The sequence below is a fragment of the Apus apus genome, chromosome 4 (genome assembly GCF_020740795.1).
Source record: "Apus apus isolate bApuApu2 chromosome 4, bApuApu2.pri.cur, whole genome shotgun sequence".
Taxonomy (NCBI): Eukaryota; Metazoa; Chordata; class Aves; order Apodiformes; family Apodidae; genus Apus; species Apus apus.
Window position 1 is genome coordinate 103681421 of NC_067285.1, and position 22426 is coordinate 103703846.

Sequence of the window (22426 nt, forward strand, 5' to 3'; positions counted from 1 at the left end):
AAACAGTTGTATTCTAGAAGTTTCTTTATTTTATTGTTTCCTCATTCAAGTTGAAAATCAAAATAGAGGAAAAAACCTGTTCATAAAATATGGAAATACTGAAAATAAATGCCCTGACATTGTTAATTAGAAAGCTTTTTTAAAAAGTTTTTTTCAAAGGAAAATCATTAAATGTGTATTTGAAATAAACTTAATAAAATGTTATGCTAAATCACACTGTAATTAAAACCAAAAAAAAATAGTTTTCTGTCAATGTTTAGAAAATAATTTTTCAATTCTGCATAAACACTGGCTACAAAATTCTATTTATTTATTTATTTTTGGTATGTCAAAAGTTTTAATTTTGAGCAAATTCTTGTGCTTTAAAATTAAGGAATTTTGATTACCGTTGCCAGTTTTACTGCTGCATATAAACTGCAACTGGGCATATAGTATTGCCCCAATGCGATGATTTCTGTTTAAGGAATGTTATAATACTCAACCTTTTAAAGTAATTTTTCAGCTCTTGGGGTATTTGTAAGGAGGGAATGCAGAGAGTTGGACTTAGAAATAGAATTATGTAATCTATCCCAGCCAAGCATTAAACACCCACACATCACACAGTGTATCAAGCCCATTTTAGAAACTTAGTGATGTATTCTGTGGCAATCCTTGAGAAGAAGAAAGAGTAGTGCAGTTTGGGATTGCTCTGGCTCTGCTGCTGTTCTTCTCTATCCTGAAGGCTTATGCACTAGTGAAGTTATTTTTGATTTCTCAAAATAGAGCTTAGTAATACGTAAGTGAAGAACAGATTGTGAATCAGCTGTCTATACCAGCACAAATATACCCCAGGACAGTAAGTCATGAATTGGTAATTACCAGAGAATTAGGCCCAGCACATTTCCTTTATGACTCTGTCATGCTTTATCCTCTGCTCACTTGGATATGTGGATCCTCTGCTATGGGTATCTGTTTCTCTTATTTTTAGCTATAGCTTCTCCATTTTGATGAGAAGTGAGAACAGAAAAATAGAAAAGAAGATGAGTATATTTGGGTAGAGCAGTTTTTCTCAGGGGACCAAAGTTCTAATCTCATCATGAAATCCCATAGGACTAATCAATCAAAATCATACCCATTAATGCCAAGTGTTTGTTCCTGGCTATTCAAGTGTCAGGTGAAAGAGGGGATTTCTGCCATGTTATGCCCTGAAGGAGAAAGAAATACAAAGAGGATTTAGTTGAGCCTTTAACACTGAATTTTCTGTGAGAGGCTCTTGTGTGGGAAGCCAAGAATGTGTGTGGGCAGTCATTTTTACATTTGACTTAATCAGTTGGTCTGTGTGGCTTAAGAGGCAAGGTTTGGTAGCAGGGGTGAGAAGAGACCATGAACTGCCCCCAAGTCAGACAATGGCAGTTCCATCTAGCCCCAAGGCAGACTCACCACTGACCGAAGCTGAGCCCATGAGTGACACTGTGGTAATGTCTTTACGAAAGGGCAAAAAAAGCTGAGCAACAGCATCTGGGAGAGAGAAGTGAGAAAAATGTGAGAAACAGCCCTCCCTCCTTCAAGGTCAGTGAAGGGAGGAGGAGATGCTACAGATGCTAGAGCAGAGATTCCCCTGCAGCCTGTGGTGAAGACCATGGTGAGAGAGGTTGTCTCCCTGCAGCCCATGGAGGTCCACAGTGGAGCAGATAATGCACCTGCCGCCTGTGGAGGACCCCACCTCCACCCTGGCAAGCCCACACGGTAGAAAGCTCCTGATAGAACCTGTGGTCCCTGTGGACGGAGGAGCCCACACTGGAGCAGGTTTGCTGGAAGGACTTAGGACCCTGTGGGGGACTGGAAGGGACCCGCTCTGGAGTAGTTCATGAAGGACTTGTAGCCTGTGGAAAGTACTCACAATGGAGAAGTGTGTGGAGGGCTGTGTCTGGTGGGAGGGACCCCACAATGGAGCAGGGGAAGAGAGTAAGAAGTCCCCCAGAGGAGGAAGGAGAGGCAGAGACAACATATGATGAGCTGACTGCAACCCTCACTCCCCATTCCCCTGCTTGGCTGTGGGCGGGGGGAGGGGAAAAGAGAAAATTGGGAGGTAAGCTGTGCCTGGAAAGAAGAGACAGGTTCTGGGGAAGGTGTTTTTTTCAGGTTTGTGGGGTTTTTTTTGTTTGTTTCTCACTATCCTGCTCTGTTATTAATTGGCAATAAATTAAATTAATCTTCCCCAAGTCGAGTCCGTTTTGCCCACAAAGGTAATTGGTGTGCAGTCTCCCTGCCTTTATCTTGACCCACAAGCTTTTCATCTTATTTTTCTCTCTCTGTCCTGTCAAGAAGGGAGAGTGATAGAGTGGCTTGCTGGACACCTGGTGGCCAGCCAAGGTCAGCCCATGGCCAAGACACACCACTCCAGCTCTACTGTTTGGATAAAGTTGGCAAGAAATTTTTTTTTGTGAAAAACCATGTAAACATAAGGAATAAATAAATAGCAGCACCACTGGCCATGTAGGGCACTGCCTGACTCATTGAAAGTGAGTCTTTGAAAGCAGATGTGAAGGCGTCAAGGCCTGAAACACAAATCAGTCATGATCAAATGTATTTTTAGCTTGTATGAGTCAAATAATAGTTTTCTCTCCCAGAGTAATTATGTTACCAAGAGTCAATACCATTTTAAGCTACTCAGCAAAAACATTTCCATGCTTTTGACTTGCTCTCTAGGCAAGGCAGTGCCCTTTAACCAAGTGCTAGAATCGGTCAATATAAGCTGGGTTCTTGTTTCCTTTTGGATTAACTCAGAGATTGAAAGGGGCAGACTGAGGACACTGGCATGTTTTCAGATGGCCTTTGATTGGAGGCTCCTGCACGGCAATGAGCAGGTTTGTTTTGATTTGGTTTTGTTTTCAGATGTCCTATTTGAAGACGGCTCTTCATTAATATGCACCCAAGTTAACTGCATCAAATATTCAACAACAGGAGAGAGAAGATCTCTTTCCATAACAGGCTGACTGTTTGATGAATGTTTGCAGACAACTGCTCTCCTATGAAAGGAGCCTGGACTACTGGAAACAAATGTCTCCTGCCTGAAGTAAAATTCAAGTCATAATTATCATATAAAGGACTGATGCTTATGATTCACATTTTGAGATGCATAGTGCTAAATGTCAGTAATATTTTTTGTTCATGTATATTACATACATAACGAATTTTAGATGAGTATTGGTGTTTTCCTAATTCTGTGGGCATCTAGAGTTAGAAGATACTAGGGCAGTGCATGAAGAGAGGTAGCTGAATAACAGAAAAAATATAATTAAAATAATGCCAAGGGCTTAATAATTGGAATTCCTAGCAGAAAATTCTAAATTCAAAACCATGTTTATTTAAAAGTATACAATTCCTAATGGTTGTGTCATGGAGTACACATTTATACACAGACCAAGGCGGATGCAGAGGGCTTGTTAGTCCCCCCTGCTGCAGATTTTTGTGCTGATGTAATGCTGTTTAGGTGAGTGGAATTACCTGGTGGAGCACTAATGCAGAGATGTGAAAACTTAGGTCATGCAACAGCTAATCTTTCAGGAAAACTTGCCTAAAGTAAAATATATGCATGAGAAAGGGCACTAGTATCCCTCAGGAGACCAAATTCAGGCCTTAATGGAAACAAAGGTGCCCTTATTTCCCTCCGCTTCTCATCATGTTTTATTAGATGCAACTTTATGATATAAACAAAGTCAGACTCGCACAAAGGCTGCATCAAGGCTGAAGCAGCTTCACCTCTGCACCACCAAAGGAGAGTATCTTGCCACTTTTCTTCCACAGCATTGGTGCTCAACTGCTGGCATGATCCTGTGATTTAAGAAACAAAAAACTAATCCCTGCAAAAAGTTCTAAAATTCTGTTCTGTAGGACTGGTTTTCCCAAGAATCTCAACATGGTGTCAGATATTCACAGGGGAGATGATGGGAGCTTGTTCACAGAAAAGGAAAGAAGCACATTGAGGCTGCCTATGTTGATACCACCCTACAATCAAGTTGGGCTATTTTAGATCTGAAGTGTTGTAACCACACTGTCACGTGATCTGTAGTTCTGGTGTGTTGCACATACTTTATGCAGCATAGTATACTCAGTCAAGAGACATTTCTTTTCCTAGAGGAAGACCTGTTTGATCTAAAATTAAAGTTAGTCTGAATTGGAGTGGAAATTTTAATGGTCAAATGTAAACTACTAAAACAACCCAAACTAGGAAACCCTAAATTCGGTGGCAAGCCCTTCTTTACCCAAGTAAAACAAATAAAGAAATAGTCCCAGATTACTGAGACACGAACAGTTGCATTTGAAACTACTGTGAGAAGAAAGTGGGGGGACTCTAACTAAACCAGACCAAAAACCCTGCTGAATTTTAGAAGAATAGATAGATCCCATGAAAGTGTTTGTTCTATTTGGAGGACAAAAAGAATAATAATTATGCTGAAATCTTAACTAAAAAGGAAGAAGCTGTTGGACTATCAGAGTCCATAGTGTCTGTGCTTTATAAGAGGTCCTACCTTACAGCCAGCTGGGAAACAGCACACTGTGCTTATGAATGTAGGTGTGGACACAGTCCTTTTACTGGTACAGTGCATTTATGTTGTGGTAGAAGTAAACTGAGCCTTCCTTTTGTTCGTGATTTAAGCACAAGTGGAATAACAATATTGCTTCTTAAAATACTGTTGGCAGAGGAGTCCACTGAAATGAGTAGATTTGTTTAGCCTTCAAGTCTACAGTTTCACATTCTCTGCATGTCATGGTGTAACACTGGGCTGGCAAATAAGCTAATGACAGATTGCTCTCTGCTAATACCCCACCCCTTCCCTTTATAGAGAAAAGAGAGGGAATAAGGGAGAGAGGCTGTTGCCTTTCGGGGAAAGGCGTGACGACCTGGTTCAAGAACGGCACGGCGGCCAACCCCAGGCCGCTCGGTCCATCAGCTCACAGACACCAATGTGGTGGATGGCAAATGGCGTTTATTAGTGTTTACCACGGTATTTATATGAGTTAGGTCTGTGGTGTCACTTCCGTCTGCTTACATCGTGAACTAAGTGCTATTGGCTATTAGGAGAGGGGCCTTATCTTTCCATACAGCGCGAAATCTTCCGGCCGCCGGACCCTAACTACCCACAAGAGGCTCTTGTGGGTTGGAAATTAAACAGCTTTAATGAGACAGTAGTGGTGAAAAGGAAAAGTAATTAAATATGTACAAATATACACAAAAGTGCTATCTCCCACCCCCCAATAATGCCCACGTCATCTTTGAGGCTGCAGGGCAGACCCTGGAAAAGTCCCAGACTTGACTCCTGGAGTCAGTGACAGACAGGAGCTGGGATGCAGGAACGCTGGGGTACAGGAACGCAGGGATTGGGATCAAAGGCAAATAAAAGGATGGAGTCCTCCCAGGTTTCTGGTTATGGATGAAGAGAGCGAGGCCCTGATGAACCCTCAAATTTATATCCGGTATGATACGTATGGGATAGGATCCTTCACTTGGTTAATTTTAGTCACCTGTCTGGTCCACTCTTCCCCAAAGCAGGGTCTCGGGTGTGACCCCTTACTCCCTTCTGGTTCCGGAGCATAAGATGTTTTCTTCAGAACCAAGCAGTGGCCTTGGTTCCAAATACCATCTCTCGCTATAACTGTAAACATTAAACTTTATCAGTCCTAGAGAGAGGCACTGACTGGAAAACATCCTGTTAATTTCAGCAACTGTAGCTACTTAGAAGGGATTTAACTGAGAAGTAAAATCACAAAAAATAATTTAGTTCTATCCTGGTTCAAACCAGGACTCCGCATTAGTTGTACTCTGTTCTGAAAATTTCTTTAGCAGCCATAATGTATGGGGTCTTTTTCCAATAAAAGAAGAAAGGATTATTCCTAAGTGTTTGTAAAGCTGGGTAAAGGGACTGGGTAAACTTTCCATAGCTGTCATTCTAAACTAGACTTTGAGGGTTTAACATCTTTAGTGAGTACACAGCCTCTTTGCTGTTATAGCTTAACTGTACAATTAGAGTAATGAAAACCAGTATTTTTTAAATGTTACTTAAGTTGTGCCTTTGAGAATGGATTAGCTCTGCACTTAAAGGCTGCATCTCACCTGTCTAATGTATAATGTTCTAGATCTACAGGTATAGCTTAATAATCCTCTTTTTTTGGCAGCCTTGTGGATCTTTCTAGGATCACCTTTAAATTAGGCAGTTGCCAATGCTGGGCCCTGGCAAATTAAATGAGACTGCTGGGGCGGTGAAGGAGTGACAAAGCTGGAGACACAGAATGGTGTGGCTTAGTGTGGTAGGACAATAAAAAGAAATGCTTGTCAAACTGCAGCTCAGAGCTGTTGTCCTAAACCTTCTTTATAGTCAATGGACACCACGGGAGGTGATCCAGCTAGTTTAGAAATAGAGGGCTTACCATTTGGAAGACCTGATCTCCTGCTTAATAAATGTCAGTTTTAAAAGGAGGTATAGGGGAAATATCTGAACTTCATGGGTAAAGAGGTATTACTTCTTCCTGACTGGGTTAAAAAAACCTCCTTGTTATTTATTCCCATCTATTAAAAATAAAAAAGTCTAAATGAGAAAAGTAATCTGGGTGGGAAGCTTTCATCTTCTGTGTCCATGCAGTGTTAATTAAAAAAAAAAGTTGCAACTGCTTGCACTAAAAGATGACACTAGAAGCAAGGTTAGAGGCTGATTGTGCCAGCTGCCATTGTTAGGAGGAACATGGTAGACAAAAGATCATTGCCACTTCTGAGCTGTTGAAAGAAATATGAGAAGATAAAAATATTGACAAATATCTCAAACTGTGCTTATGAAATGGTGTGTAATAAATTATAGATACGAGAGGTTGTTTCACATGTACCTAAAAAAAACTATGTTTGCATTATTGATGATGACCAGCATGTCAGGCTGAGCCACAGAATATTTCAACCCTAAAGTTTCTGTTGTTGGTGGTTCAGCTGCATGGGGTCCAGCACAGAAGTAAAATATTCAGCAAACATAATTTTCTTCCTTCAGAAAACTGGCTGCAGAGATGATAGCAGGTTTGATTTGGTGTTCTGAGTATTTAGAAAAATAAATATAGCACACACAGCAAAAAAGTTCACAGATCCCTTCCCTCTGCTCATATATATTCTTATCAGGCCTCACTGACTATAACATTTTTCTGACTTGGTGCATTGCCTCCAAAATGCCAGAGTAGTTTCAGATACTAACTTCTTAGTAAATGCAAGATTTTTCCATGTGTTTACTAAAAAATTCTCACTGGAAGTTTCCTTCACATCTTATGGCTTGGCAGGGGCTCGTCCCTCCCCCTTCCCTTTCTTCTTTGGACTAATCATTTATCTTATTAGATAAAAACACCATATGTGATTATTTCTGGTTGTTATCCAGCAGTGGAAATCATCCAGTCTCCTCTCTGGCCTGCGTTCCCAAGGAGCCACCAATTATTGAGTCTGAGTTACAATCTCTCCTCATAAATCAATGCTATTAAAGTCATTAAACAATGATGTAATTTCAACCCAAAGTATAGTTTTATTGCACTTAATTATTAATAATTGTGTCAAAATGATCATTTTCTCTTGAGTATTTTAATGGGCTTTTTTTTAATATCTGCATCCAGCTGCACTTTATCACTCAGTGTATCTCCTTTGTGTGTCTTCAGCTCACATCTGCTGGCTCCATGGACTTATGTGCCAGGGAAGAGCAACGTAGCTATGGGACTGGGGCCGGATTCTGCTTCACTTAGTGACAGCACGACTGTCAGCTCAAAGCTTTCTCTGCAGAACCTTCCTGACTAATGACAATGAAAGAGCCAGAAAAAAGTGCAGCTGGGGCTGCCCTTCCCAGGTTGGGATGAAAGCCCTAAGGGTAGAAAACTCATCTTTTGGCTGAACATATTTGATGTGGGAGATATTAAGAGAAAATTAGCCTGTATTCCCATTACAGTTTTTCAAAGTTAAACTGCACTTTGATCAATTCTGACTGAATTTCCTTCTCAGGATGTTGTTCTCAAAATTATTATTCACTTTCTTCCTTTGTCAAAGCAGAATCTACTCTTCTCTTGAATGTACTAACCAAAGATGTATCAATTTGTTATGGAAGCCATGTGTCAAGTTTAAGATATTTCTAACGAGAATGGAATCTAAGTCTTTTCTCCCACTAAATCTGCCTTGTAGTCTCAAATGTCAAAGGTAATTGTTAAAAGATGCTGTGGTGCTTTCCAATGAATGTGAGCATATGCATCTCTGTGTGTATATATATCAATCTATGATTATGAAGTTTTGTTTCCAACTTCATACTTAGTTCTGTTCTTTTCTCCAGTAGATTCCATTTGTATGCATATTTTGTTAAAAGAGATTCTAAAGAAATTTATGAAAAAGATAATGCCAAGTACAGAAAAAATCGTTCATGATGTAAGTAACAGGACATTATAAGTGAGGTTTATTTTCATTTCTCAGCTAGAAAGTTAAAGCTGGTTAGTATGAAATCCTCTATTTTCTTCCATCCACATAATTATTATTCTGTAGATGGTTCTGCATAACTTGATTATATTATGTTCTCAGGGCCGTTGCTGGAGTTGACGGAGACCCTGATTTAGTTCATATGGAAATCCAGGACCCCAGTGGAGGTATGCAGATGAAAATGTTATCAGTTGATACCCTAGAGTATGGTAATTTATCTTGGTTTTAGAGAGTTCTTTTTGGATTGTTTTTAAAAGTAGTCAGAAGAGAAATTGTGCAAGTTGGATTCTTTGTGTTTATCTGTAGTCAGCGAAGATGTCCTTTTATATAAAAATATAGTATAATTTAAAATTTACTTGTTTTCCGCTCTAAGAGGAATTGACATCAAGATGCTATGCTCTGTTGAAACTCTCCATTACTAGTGCAATTTATTCTGGCAGTTAAACATTGAACATTTTTTCCTGATTTGCAAATAAAACTGACAATTCAGTGTTAGTGCTGGGTAAGTGTCTGTTAAAGTGAATTGTTGCATATGTCAGTCCTATAGCACTAACCACTGCCTCCCAGAATTTCCTCATGTTACAGTTTCCAGTATACTTTGATACTTCAAAAAGAAAATAAATGAAAAAGCAGATTAGCAGTCAGGATGTGCTGTACTAAAGTGTCACCGTGGTTCCAAAAGCTTGTGTAGTTTCTTGTTACCAATTGTACTCTTGAAAGAAAATTTAATTCCTTGAAGCAGATCATCTAAGTTCCTGTGCAGGCTTAAAAATATGTTGTAAGGAGTCTGGCTTTCTCTGATCCTGTAGCTTTTCTTTTTTTCAGCCCTATTAAAAAAAGTTATGCTAAAATCTGGATGACAGTTTCTAAATTTTTAGCAGTGAGATTTCTGAGACATGGTGACCCTTACACAGCCCCATCATCTACTGTGTTTGAAGGCAGTGTAAGAAGATTCTCCAGGAGCTAGATGGAAAGACTTTTAAAAATTATTATTTTATTTTTTTATGTAATGGAAACAGCAGGAAAAACCAAAAAACAAATCAAACCTTGCAAGAAATATCTCCTGGCTGGATTCTCAGAAAGCTGACTTTGTGCACTTACAGTCACTACAAACATTGACATTGATTTCAGTGGAAATAGCATCTTTGTACTACCTATTGATAAAGAACTGTAGTGGATGTCATGGGAACTATGAATAGCTACAAGAGTTTTTGATGGCCATGCTCACTTGCTCATTGCTGCACTTGCTCAAATAACCTTGCTGGGATTATTTGGACATAAGCAGGAGAACCTGAATGGCCTCTAACTGCCTGTTCAAAGACGTTCAGATTTTAAAACAATCTAGTATACTGGTCTGGCCTTTTCTAATTGAAAGTCATAAAGTATGGAATGCATTTCCTATTCCACTGCAAAAGTAATGAAGGGACTTGCTTGAAGGTGCATTAGTTGGTCTTTCATGCTGTATCTAACTGCATGGGGAGAATTAGTGATCTGGACACAGGATATAACTTTTTTTTCTCACTCCACTTGAGAAAGTCACTCGAGTATTTTGTGCTCAGAAGTATGTGAGGAAGGATGATCTGTACAAGGGCTTGAATCAAGATGGTCTTTGGGCCACGGCTGCTGTAGGGTAGGATTATTGACTGTGCTCTCTCTGATAAGAGCAGATTGCATCAAAGATGCAGTGATGCTGTTCTAACAGCCCAGGGAGAGAGGATATTCCTTGCCCATTGCTAACTGGAGAGAAAGGGAGAGGCCATAGCCTCCACTGATATAAATCAGTCCAGGCTTTTTCAGCAAGATGTTAACTCCAGATATAGAAGTCCTGCCCTAGCAGAGCAGTTCAAATAGTGTGTTAATAGTGTGTCTTAACTTTCCTACAGAGCTTTGAAAATAGTCTTTAAAATTCTGCATGCTGTCTATTAAATAGACTCTGATTCTCTTCTCAGTCATCACAATTTTGTAGTGGGGTTCAGTTATGTTGTGTCAGGCTGCCATTTTCCCAAGTGAATAATTTGGCTCTGTGCATAGGTTGAATCAGAAATGATGCTTCTTCTATTATCCCCACCCATGAATGTCTCATTCATCTAACCCCTAGTCTCTCTGGACCAGCAACATTTAGATAATAACAGGCTGCCCCCCAGGAATGATCTGAACTGTAAGCAGTTAATATATTCTCAGTACATTGAAGACTGGAAAACTCTTGCATGAAGGTTTAATAGAATAATTTTATAACTAAGTCCATTGGCAAAGGCAGCCTTTACCTACATGAATAGCATTTTATACTGCTTGCTTCTTTTCCCCTCGATAGCCTTGTCATATGTTTCTGTCTCTCTTCCCTCAGGTTATCGCTACATCACTTGCCAGATTCAAAATTGCTCTGATAAGATAATGACAATCCAGTTTGCTGGTGGCACTGATCGGGATTCCCTGACTGTGCAGGATGACTACATATTTCTTCAGGTACTGCTGTTTTCTGGAGATTCAAATAAAAAAAAAAATAAATTTTTCAACACTGCAGCAACAATGTAATATAGGAACATGGAGAAACCTGCTCCAGATCAGGAATGACTATTTATGAATTTGTACATGGGACAAAGCCCTCCTTTATCAGTTAAAAAAAACCTAAATGCATCTCTAACTTTTACATCCAATTGCCTATTAATAGAATCAATTTTAATTTATCATCAACCTGGCTTTAACTAGATGTAAATTTTCAAATGGATCATGTGGTTCAAAGTTACTTTTTCTAAATGCTGTCATGTGTTGGCCAAAATGCAACCCCTTTGGTTTTATGCTTGCAGCCTCTCTTGGGTATTTTCCAGTTCCTCCATAGCACAAAAAATTTCCCTGAGAAGAGCATCCAAGAAAAGCCACTGACAGAGTAGCAACTCAGCTTCTTCACATGGATTCTCCTGTGAGGAGGTTTTCCTGGGAAAGAGTTTATAGAGTTGCACTTAGGAAGCAAAAGGGTGAAATGGCTGTACCTGGGAAGCTTGTATCAACTTGTAATGATCCAAATTACATCACAGTTATTTAATTCCCAAACAACAAGACCTACTTGCAGAAACCTGGGCTGGAACTCCATCAGCCTTGTGGCACTGTGTACAGCTCAGGCACACTTGAAAATTTGCTTGAGACTGGCTGTGATTTGAATCTGTCAGAGCTACAAAATTCTGGAAGAAAGGCTATCTCCCACCTGTTTTTTTAGATTTTCCTGGGGAAGTTGCTTATACTTTCCTCAGTGGTTGGCCATCCTTTTCCCCTTTGATATGATTTGCTTCTTGCAAAGGCTTGTTTATTGGCTCTTGCAGGAAAGCAATATTGTGATGACAGATAGCTCTCCCCACTGCTGCCTTGGTGTACATCAGGTCGGCTTCTTCACAGCTTTCCGCCATTGTGGCTGTTTCTTCAAAAAGGATCTGTAAATTGGTCAAGAGACACAAGATCTGCCCTCTTCTTGTTTGACACAGTGTTTTCAAAGGTCCGCATGGCTTGGAACATTTAGCACTACAAAGAAACAGCAAAATGGATTAGGAAAAGTATTTTTGCTTTAAAGTAGGCATGTTTCAGCTCAAGTCTAGCACTCATGGCATCTTGCTCAAAGGTATTATTATCATCTGTGGCCCCCCCCAGGCTCGCTCTGAAATACATTTCACACCATACAGATGGTGAGAAGTGCTTTGAACCATGTAAACTTCCAGACTGCTGTGCTCAGCAGAACAAAGGCTGCTTGCTCCTCAAGCATTTTGTTTTGCCAGACCTATTGTATAATTGTATCTTGAACTGTTGTTTCTCTGTCTCATGGTAGAGATGGGCAGAGATGAAATGGAAGTGCAACCTGGAAATACACACCCAAAGTAATGCTCAGTTGCTACTACTAAAAATGATGTCATTGGTAACATAGTCTCTGTAGATTTGAGACACATCAGTGAAAATAGATGTGCATATTGCACACAAAGGGGAAACATCTCTAATATTTTCATTTCAGACATAACTGCAGTAAATGGCAGTATATAATATAAATTTCTCTTAATACTAAATTGTTTCACAGTTAGCTGTATATATATAACAGAAGAAGATAACTCTTGGGATCCTATAGTCACATCTGAAGCACAGGCACCCCTGAGGTGTCATGCAGAACACAACTGTGGCAGCGAAACCACACAGCAGCTGCATGTCTGAGGAACAGTGCACTTCCAAATTCTGTTATTACTAAACTAAAATATTGCTATATTATCAGACCAGGGACTCCTTCATATCACATAAATATCTGTCAGAAAGAAGATGGAACAGAACCAAAAAGAGGAGAGTTTGAGACTGTCTTATTGCCGTTGTCATTGTTCCCATCCCCTCAGCTGTGCAGCTGGGAATCAGAGCTTGGAGCTCTCCCTTGCCGATCCCAGCCCAAATCTCAGACTTTTACCATCTCAGAGGAAGATCTCAACCCTGTTTCTTCAGTTTGTATCCACAAAGATCAGGAAGTTTCTCATACTAATTTATTTTCCAGTTTGCACTGGGAGTAAGACAGGTTCAGAGGTGATTTAGTGGGAGGATTAAAGTTTCAACACTGTTTTTAGGTACAGACCAGCCTTCACTGTCAGTGAGGCTTGACACAAGTAGCTGCTTCAACTCCAATTCTCGCTTGCCTTCCATCATCTTCAGTCATTTAACATGAGTGACATAAAATAAATGTGTAGTGATCAAGAAGACTATGAAAAGATGGATAAGACTGCTATTTAACACTAATTAAGTAAATTGTGAGAATTTTGGTTTAATCTGTAATTTAACAAATTACATTCCAAAAAGGCATCACACTCACTCTACCACAAAAAAGGAAATTGGTTTAAAAAATGAGTGAAAATAATAATGATGTGAAATACTTTGATATCTTTAAAATATTTGGACAGGAGGATGTGCTGTCATGTATCAAGTCTATTTTTACCAAGCCAACACAATTTTGCATGCTTCAGGATAGGCTGTTTTCCAAATCAGGTTTCCTTTTTAAACACAAAACTTGAGGAGAAAAACAGTGAGATTAGGGTAGGATTTTAAATGGATTTTCTAAGTCAAAGAAAGAAGACACATCTGTTTGTGCTTCTGTTCCACAATCTGGTTTGTCATGGGCAACCAGAGAAAAATTTTGCACATTTCATTTCACTTATTCCATTTTGTTTTTTGACCAGTCCATTCCTGCAAAGCAGCCACCCTTTATAAACATAGTGAAAATGACTGAATAGCCATTACCTAGCTGATCTTCTGGGGGGAAAAAAGGAAAAAGAGGTGAAATATTCTTAACCTAAGGCTAAATCCTTGGCTAACACAATCTGATGGGGCTCAAGAGGCCTATATAACGGCACAGATTTTGGTGTTTGATTTCTGACTAGAAATACCTGGGGCAGGTGTTAGTTAAGTATTGTCATCAGTGGTTATTGGGAATCTTCCTCTTGGTTCTTAGGAAAATTGTTTTTTTTATTATTTTATTTGTTTTTGTTTCTTTTTTTTTGTGACTAGGGTAAATCTTGAAATGACCAATGTACCTGCTATTATAAAGAGGAGAGGATCTAACGGGTAATAGTCATTCAGTGGTGTTTCTTTAAATGTGCATTTCTGCTTGCTTTCTTTGGTGAAAATCTTCATAAACCCTGAAGTATTTTATATAAAACCTAATCTACCTTCACTTCCACAATCAAGCTGTTGAAATACATGTTTAGCTTCTTTATGTAGGCTTATAATTGTGTTTTCAGGACATATTGTTGACTTGAAAACTGACCATCCAGTTGATTAAGAATTACATCATTATCCTCCATGCAGCATCTTGCACAGGGAAACATTTTATCCTGTATAGAAATTATCAGTTAAATGCAGATAATGCTTTACATAATATTAGCATGATTTATTTAGCTTTTATTGCTCTGCACTGAGTAATGCTGTGCGAGTGCTGCTTGCCCTTGAGGTGCCTGGTGTTCATGACCAGTGTGCCTCTTACCTGGAGGGTTCTGTGGCCTGAATTTCTACAAAAGGGTAGAAATGTGGGAGACCAATGGCAACAGAGATCTCAATAAGGACTGGGGATAGCAGATGCTGAAGTCTTAGGTACTACCTGTAACAGATGGAAGTAAATAACTTTTTTTATTCCTAAAGCTGGGGGAGAATGTAAGAATTTAAGTCTATTTGGAGTCTGTTTTCTAGCTATTTTTCATTTATTCCCCTAGGAGTACATTGTGCTAACGAATCACATGTAATAGAAGAAATAGCTATGCATTTCAGGTGCAGGTTAAAGAAGTAGCTTTCCATCACAAACTCTTTATATTTAACATAAATTATCACAGGGTTCTGTTTTTGCTCTATAGACAACGTCAGCCAATCGGACCAAGTACTACGTGTCGTACCGTCGCACTGGCTTCGTACAGATGAAGCTGCCGAAATACGCGTTGCCGAAAGTAAGTGTACACGCTTTCTTTCTGTTTACACACTTCTCTTCTTTTTTTTACCTAAACTAGCTTAGTTCTTTTATTTTTTAACCTCGTTATTCCAAGATCGTAATTCTCCTTGCGAAGATATCTGGGCCCCATTTGTGGTATGTTCACCCGACTGTTTTCTAGGTATGTAGCAGCTGATAAGCCATAGAGGGCAAGAACATACAGTAGCTTATTTGTCATCAGTTACCTCAGCAGTCTGAGCTTTTCTTCTGTGAAACAGTGCTGCACACCCAATAGCAATGTAATGATACTGAGTGGTCTTTCAAGAATCATTTACAGCTTAATTCCACATGGTGCTTTCTGGTATAAGCATGAATAGTGATATAGGAGAATTTTACCAGCTTATGGTGCTCTGTTTCATGAAAGAATCCCGATATGAACTTCAATTACTTAACAAAATCACAAAGTTTGTTGACAGGTTCCTTCAATCTAGCATTTTTTTATAGCAACAGGGTTTCCATCATTGCATAGTAAATTAGCAGTAAAGCACAGACAGATATTTTCATATGGTTTAACTGATGCAATTGAGGTTTTGTGCTGCACTTAATGTGTTTCATAGCTTTATGAATAGTTAGAAGGCTTCTACAATCCTCAAGAAAAATGGCTTGGAGGTTTTAAAGACCCAGCTGGATAAAGCCCCAGGTAACCTCATCTGGCCTCATAGCTCACCCTGCTCCCAGCAGGAGGTTGGTCAAGAGACCTTCTGAGGTTCCTGCCTTTTAATGTGATTCTAGGTGGTTCTGTCACTTATTTGGTAGAGAACTAACTAAGAAATGTTATTTTTCCATGTCTTGAAATGCACAAATTTAATTCATTACTCATCTAATGAAAGACAGTGGAGTACAACATATTTCCCCCTTTAGTTGTTATTTTTCTATACTAAAGAGTTTGTTCAATGTTCTATCAATTTTGGGGTTTTTTTTAATGTAATTTTTTTTTAATATAAGTGGTGGTCTGTAGTCTCCTGGTTTTAAATATGCAACATATTAACAAAACCCTCAAATCAAATCCTCAGATATTATTTGGGATATGCTTCCAATAGTACTATGGAAATAGCTATTTATTTATCTAGACAAGAAATGTATATAGCCAAGGGCAAGTAAATATATCAAGACTTCAAAAAATTATTTCAGTGTTTTTGAGGCCTTCAATGTAGCCTTTATGCTCTCATGGGGAAATATCTAGTTAGGAAAACAACAGGAGACCATTCAGTTCTGAATGTTAAAACATGCCATATATGCAAACCCTGAGGGACTGCAGCCATTCAGCCCTTCCCGCAGGGGCAGGGACACCTCAAGGGACTGAAGCCTATGGGTGACCTCATCTGGGACAGAAAAAAGCAAGTAAGGAGCAATGAAGGAAAGCAAAGAATAAGCAAGGGGTGGCAGAAAGAAACCCTTCCCTCTATGACCCCCCTAACCTCCTGCTCAGCCTTACTGGGAGGAACCAAATTAAAACAAGATGGAAACCACAGGTAGGACACCTTCCACTAGATCACATTGCTCCAAGCCCCATTCAACCTAGCCTTGAACACTTCCAAGGATAGGGCGTCAACAACTTTTCTGGGCAACCTGTTCCAGTGTCTTATCACCCTCATAGTGAAGAATTTCTTCCTAATGTCTAACCTAAATCTCCCCTCTTTCATTTTAAAGTGCTACCTGCTCTTGTAAAAAGTCCCTCCCCAGCTTTCCTATAGGCCCCCTTCAATACTGGAAGGCTGCTATGAGTTCTACCCAGGGTCTTTTCCCCAGGCTGAACAATTCCAGGTGTCTCAGCCTGTCTTCACCAGAGAGGTCCTCCCAGCCCTCTTATCATCTTCATGGCCCTCTTCTGGATTTACTTCAGCAGTTTCATGTCCCTCTTGTTTTGGGGGTCCACAGCAAGTTTCCTAAAGAAGTGGCAGCACGTTAGTGCAAGCATTGACTATAACTCGTGATGAAAATGTTGTCCATTGGGACATATAAGGGTAGAAATCTTCTGAGAGAGACAGAAGTGCAGTTCAGACTGGGATCAACCTGGCTGGAAAACAGCCCTGTGGAAAGGGACCGGGGTGTCTTGGCCGATAACAGGCTCAACACGAGTGAACAGTGTGCTGCAGCAGCAAAGAAAGCCAACAGGATGCCGGGCTGCAACGACAAGGGCATCACCAGCAGAGATAAAGAAGTCATCATCCCGCTCTACTTGGTGCTTGTCAGACCACACCTGGAGTATTGCACTCAGTTTTGGTCCCTGCTCTACAAAAGAGACACAAACAGGCTGGAGAGGGTCCAAAGAAGGGGCACAAGGATGATTAGAGGACTGGAGGACCTGCCATATGAGGAGAGGCTGAGAAATCTGGGTTTGTTCAGCCTGGAGAAAAGAAGGTTTCCAGGAGACCTTAATACTATGTTCCAGTATTATAGGGTGGCTACCAAGAAGATGGGGATTCCCTATTTATAAGGAGTCACACGGAAAAGACAAGGGGTAATGGGCACAAGTTGTTCCTGAGGAGAGTCCAATCAGACACAAGAGGTGAATTTTTCACCATGAGTACACTGGTGGTGTCAAACATTGGAATAGTGTCCCAAGGGAAGTGGTCGATTCCCCCACATTGGACAAGATTAAGTCTCAGCTTGACAGAGTGCTGAGCTACCTGATAGAAATAGTAGTACTACCTAGAAAAGTTGGGTCAGATGATCCTTGAGGTCCCTTTCAACCTGGCATTCTATGATTCTATGAGTTTCCCTGGAGGTTTTTAAGGCCAGGTTGGATGAGGTTTTGTGCAACCTGATCTACTGGTAGGGTTCCCTGCTCATGGCAGGGGGGTTGGAACTTGATGATCTTTAAGGCCCCTTCCAACTTTAATGATTCTATAATTCTATACCTCCTTAATGACCCATGCCTCTGATTTAAATATAAAAATGGCAGCACAAGGCGTGTTAATCTGGGTTCAGATTTAGCTGTCTGACACATCTCAATAAATGGGTGAAGGTTGTGAGACTATTGTCTTGCAGGCATCCACGCTGGTCGTAGGTGAGCTTGCATCAGCTGTGAAAAGCAGCAAATGTTATGGGAGGGCTGAAGACATGACATGCAGCATGTGACCTAAATCTCTATGCCGTGGAGCTTTCCTTGGCAGAAAAAACAGTTTTAAAAGTCCTCCCCAGTCATTCATTTCTACTGTTCTTCTGCAGTTCACTATGAACTGTGTTGTGTTTGCAAGACAGCACTATAAACAAGATCAGTGTAGCAATATAATTGAAAAAATTACTCTGCAAAAAAAATTTCATATTTTCTTTTTCAAAAAGTCAGATAAGAGACAACTTGACTGTTGTTGAAGAAGCCTCCTCATGGGGAGAAAATATGGAGTCTTAAAAGCACTTTAGTAGAGAAGACTCACCATAGCTAGGAGCTGAATCCAGATGCATTCAAATTAAAAACTGAGCTTAACTTCTTAATGGTGTTGATGATTATGTATTTGAAAAAATGCCAAGGAAAGTGACAGATATTTTATGTTTTTAATTTTTCCTGTCTCCCTTTCTGGGAGATTTGCTCTAACCTTATATAAGTTATTAGCTCCTTCTGCATCTTATAAAATATACAGAAATAATTGTTGGAAATTCTCTGGTTGGAAAGGTAGCAGAGAGTGAACTAAGTGATCCAGTAATCACTTTCAGCCTTGAAATCCATTACATTGCAAAGGATGCTTAGTTTACTGGGCATATGCTCTTACTGAGTGCATTTCTGACATACTCGAAAAATTTCAGTTTCAACTCAGTAGTATTTCTGCCATACATAGTTTGGGATTGTTTGTAATAATGTGGCGTGCTGAATTCTTTGTCTTGGGAAAGATGTTTTTTGTTTATTTGTCTTTTTTTTTTTTTTTTTTTAACTTGCTAAGCAGATTAGCTCCAGGCTTGACTGACTAAGTAAATTAGAAGTTAATAGTTTCATTTTGGATAGTGTCAATAGCAAGCTAAGAATAGGATGGCTGTGTCATTTGGAAAAGGATGTTCTTGTGTTTTTCCTAGTTCAGGCAGTATCCAATGAGTGGAACTAAATAAACTGTATCTCCTTAGCATTTTCATGATGCCTCCAAGAGAATTTTCTTGGATATCTGCACCAAACAGAGCTGAAGCCAGACATTCATTAGAGCAGTCATGAATGCAAGACATTTTAACCTCTTCTGGCAAGGATACTTTTCCTTAATTGATTTGGTACCTTCACATAACAGCAGAAATTTTAAATACTGGAGTAAATAAGAACAGAGCTCTGAATTTTTTTGCCACACCATATTTCAGTAAGAATCATCAAACTGGCTTCCAAGCCAGTTTGTACAGAATGGAAAATATTCATATGAACAAATTACTGATTAAATTTTGCAAAGAAGCGAGGGTGTCAGCAAAGACATTGTCACATTAAGAGTGTATCTAGAACACATGACTGTGGAGTTGCTGCTTTTATGGTAGTAGGAGATTAACAGAATGAAAGAATTTGCAAAGAATTTGGCTATTATGTTTGTTTAAAAACAATAGCCATTGAAAGAATTGAGTGTCGGGTTTTTTTAAGTATTAGGTTCTGCCTAACCAGGAGATGAAGTGGATCTGAAATATGCTATATTTATTTTTTTCTCAAAAGAATTGAATTAGGCTTCAAAAAATCACTTTCCAAGTGCTTTCTGTAAAGTGCTTCATGTCACTGGCCAGAGTTTTTAAGCAGTGATAGTGTATGAGGAAGGAAAACTTGCAGCTGAGTCAGAAGATACTACTGGATGGTCAATTATATGTCTAACATTAGGAGAGCTGAGCTGGAAAACCTGGCTCCAGCCTCAGGAAATAATGCTGGGCTCTTCAGATGTTATTCCTTTGCAGCACGGGTGTGTTTTGTGGTGTTTTTTTTTTAATGGAGATAGAATGAACGTGTCCAGAATGAGTAATTTAAAATGTTTTTTACTTTTTTTTTTCCCTTCTGATATGAAGAGGTTGAAAATCTGAAAAAAAAACTTTTTTCAATTGTTTTATATTGTTTTGTGTCAGTATTTGTCCAAATGTACCCCCACAGAGAAACCTAGAAAAGAGTAAATGTTTGTCATTGGACATATCTCAAGGCCTCCATACTTGTGAATTAAGGGCTGCTAAAAGCAGTTTCCAGCCAAGCTTTACCTGTGCTGTTACTGGGCTCCAACTCCACAGTGCCACTTAGATCCCCTGTTTGTAACATGTCATAGCTCTGTATGTGTACAGAGAGCAGAGCCATTATGGGCCATCTACTGAACAGAATTCAGAAAACTTTTCTAGCTTTTTTTGCCCAATGTTGAGATATTTTTTATAATTTTTTTTTTTAGTAGCATGTTTGCTACTGACACTACATTGAGTCATGCAGCTGTGTCACGATCCGGTATTCGGATACGTGGCACTTTTTTATTAAAGGTGATCCCAAATGGTAAAATTAAGACGCAAACGAGGTCAGATGTCACACGCACAACAAACTTTTATTAGAGTAACACAGCAAAGTCCCTAGAGCGGATAGGACAGGGAGGAAAACAGAGACAGAAAAGAAAGGAGAAAGCAGAGATACAGAGGACAGCAAGCGAGAGCATAGTTACCACCACGGTCCAGCGATGTCGTCGGTGGGGAAGTGGTTCCTGGTGGGGAAGTGCTTCAAATGCACCCATAGTGTCCCAGATTTTTATACAGTTCTTGCCCACTGCACCCTAGTGCCTAGTGCCCTTCTGAGGCACTTCAAACAGGTCCACCTCTTCCTTGCCTCCAATAATAGATATAACACTATCAAGGGTAAAATATTTTGAGCAGCTTTACTCTTTCTCCCTAAACAGGCATCAATCTCTTGAAGAATGTATTCCCTTCTCTGTCAAGTTCCCTCTTATGATAACTTTTTTCAAGGGTTCCTGAAATGGGTTCATTCATTAACAGCAGAAATAGCAGGAAAGACTCATGCTGTCCTTTTGCCAGTAGTTACCTTGAGGCTCTGGCTGTGTGCTGGTTGGATTATGAAGTAGTGAGTCTGTAAGAGCTCACTTAACAAGACTTGTATGTGGGCTAGGGTGGCCCCTTTGCCAAATCAGCCATTCATCACCTGGGGAGGCTTAGGCTGAGGTTGTTTCTCTTCTGAAAGCCCATTGGAGTGGCTGTTGAACAAAGAGTAAAGGGAAACAGTAGAAATACAGATAGTGGCTTCTGATGCAGTGGAAATACCCCTTTGCTGGGCAGTGTCACAGCACTAGCCAGGGAATCTCAGGTGTTGCAGCTCTCTGACTCCCTGGTCCTACAAATCCATCCCAGGTGGATTCAAGGAACTGTTCTTTTCTTTGCAGTGTAACTTACTATTGATTTCTCTCCTTGCACCATTTTACTCAGCCAGGAGAGGAAGATTAGGGAGATTATCTCTGGGATATGTGCCATCCAGTTACCTTGATTGTACTTAAGAGATTACAGAGGTATAAATGTAGTGCAACTGGAGGTCAAGGCTGAAACTCCTCAGTCTTGTGTGCTTACATCTGTTGCACTTCTGATACGTTTACTCCTTGTGATTCTCTGTTTATTGTAGTGATGGAACAAACAAGGGGTAATGGTTTTAAGCTGGAAGAGGGTAGATTTAGGTTAGATATTGGGAAGAAATTATTCCCTGTGAAGGTGGTGAGACACTGGCACAGGTTGCCCAGGGAGGTTGTGGATGCCTCCTCTCTGGTGGTGTTCAAGGCCAGGTTGGACAGGGCTTTGAGCAACCTGGTCTAGTAGGAGGTGTCCCTGCCCTTCCAGGGGGATTGGAACTAGATGATCTTTAAGGTCCCTTCCAATCCAAACCGTTGTGTGATTCTTTGATTTTATGTTTCCTATGTCATCAACGCATGTTACTGCACAAAGCAGCACTGGCTTGCCGTATGATTCTTATCATCTTTGATATTCTCTGTCTTCAGTGTGTAATTGTATTTATTTGGGTCATAAGGTTTCTTATCACACTTAGAATCACAGAATCACAGAACTATTCAGGTTGGAAAAGACCCTTGGGATCACCGAGTCCAACCATTGTCCCTACTCTACAAAGTTCTCCCCTAAACCATGTCCACCAACACCACATCCAAACAACCCTTAAACACATCCAGGGATGGTGACCCAACCACCTCCCTGGGCAGCCTATTCCAGTGTCTAACCACTCTTTCTGTGAAAAAAAAATTTCCTAATGTCCAGTCTAAACCTGCCCTGTTGCAGCTAGAGCCATTCCCTCTTCTTCTGTCACTAATTACCTTTGAGAAGAGACAAGCACCAACCTCTCTACAATGGCCTTTCACGTAATGGTAGAGACTGATGCGGTCTCCACTCAGCCTCCTCTTTCTCAAACTAAACATTGCCAGCTCCTTCAAGTGTTCTTAATAAGACTTTTTTCTCTAGGCCCTTCACCAGCTTCATTGTCCTCCTGTGTACTCTTAATAATACAATAAATCATATTGAGCAGATCTTGAATATAAAATTCTGTGAAGTATTAGCAG

General features: G+C 40.0%; 1 protein-coding gene across 1 annotated transcript in view; it reads left to right on the top strand.

Annotated features, from left to right (window-relative positions):
- The window catches only part of SORCS2 (sortilin related VPS10 domain containing receptor 2), a 559400-nt gene that overhangs the window by 455213 nt on the left and 81761 nt on the right, over positions 1 to 22426 (top strand). Inside the window, exons 6-8 of the mRNA XM_051619037.1 lie at positions 8561 to 8625; positions 10803 to 10921; positions 14812 to 14901. Of these exons, the coding sequence (XP_051474997.1) occupies positions 8561 to 8625; positions 10803 to 10921; positions 14812 to 14901 (274 nt within the window). The remainder of the gene's footprint in view (positions 1 to 8560; positions 8626 to 10802; positions 10922 to 14811; positions 14902 to 22426) is intronic.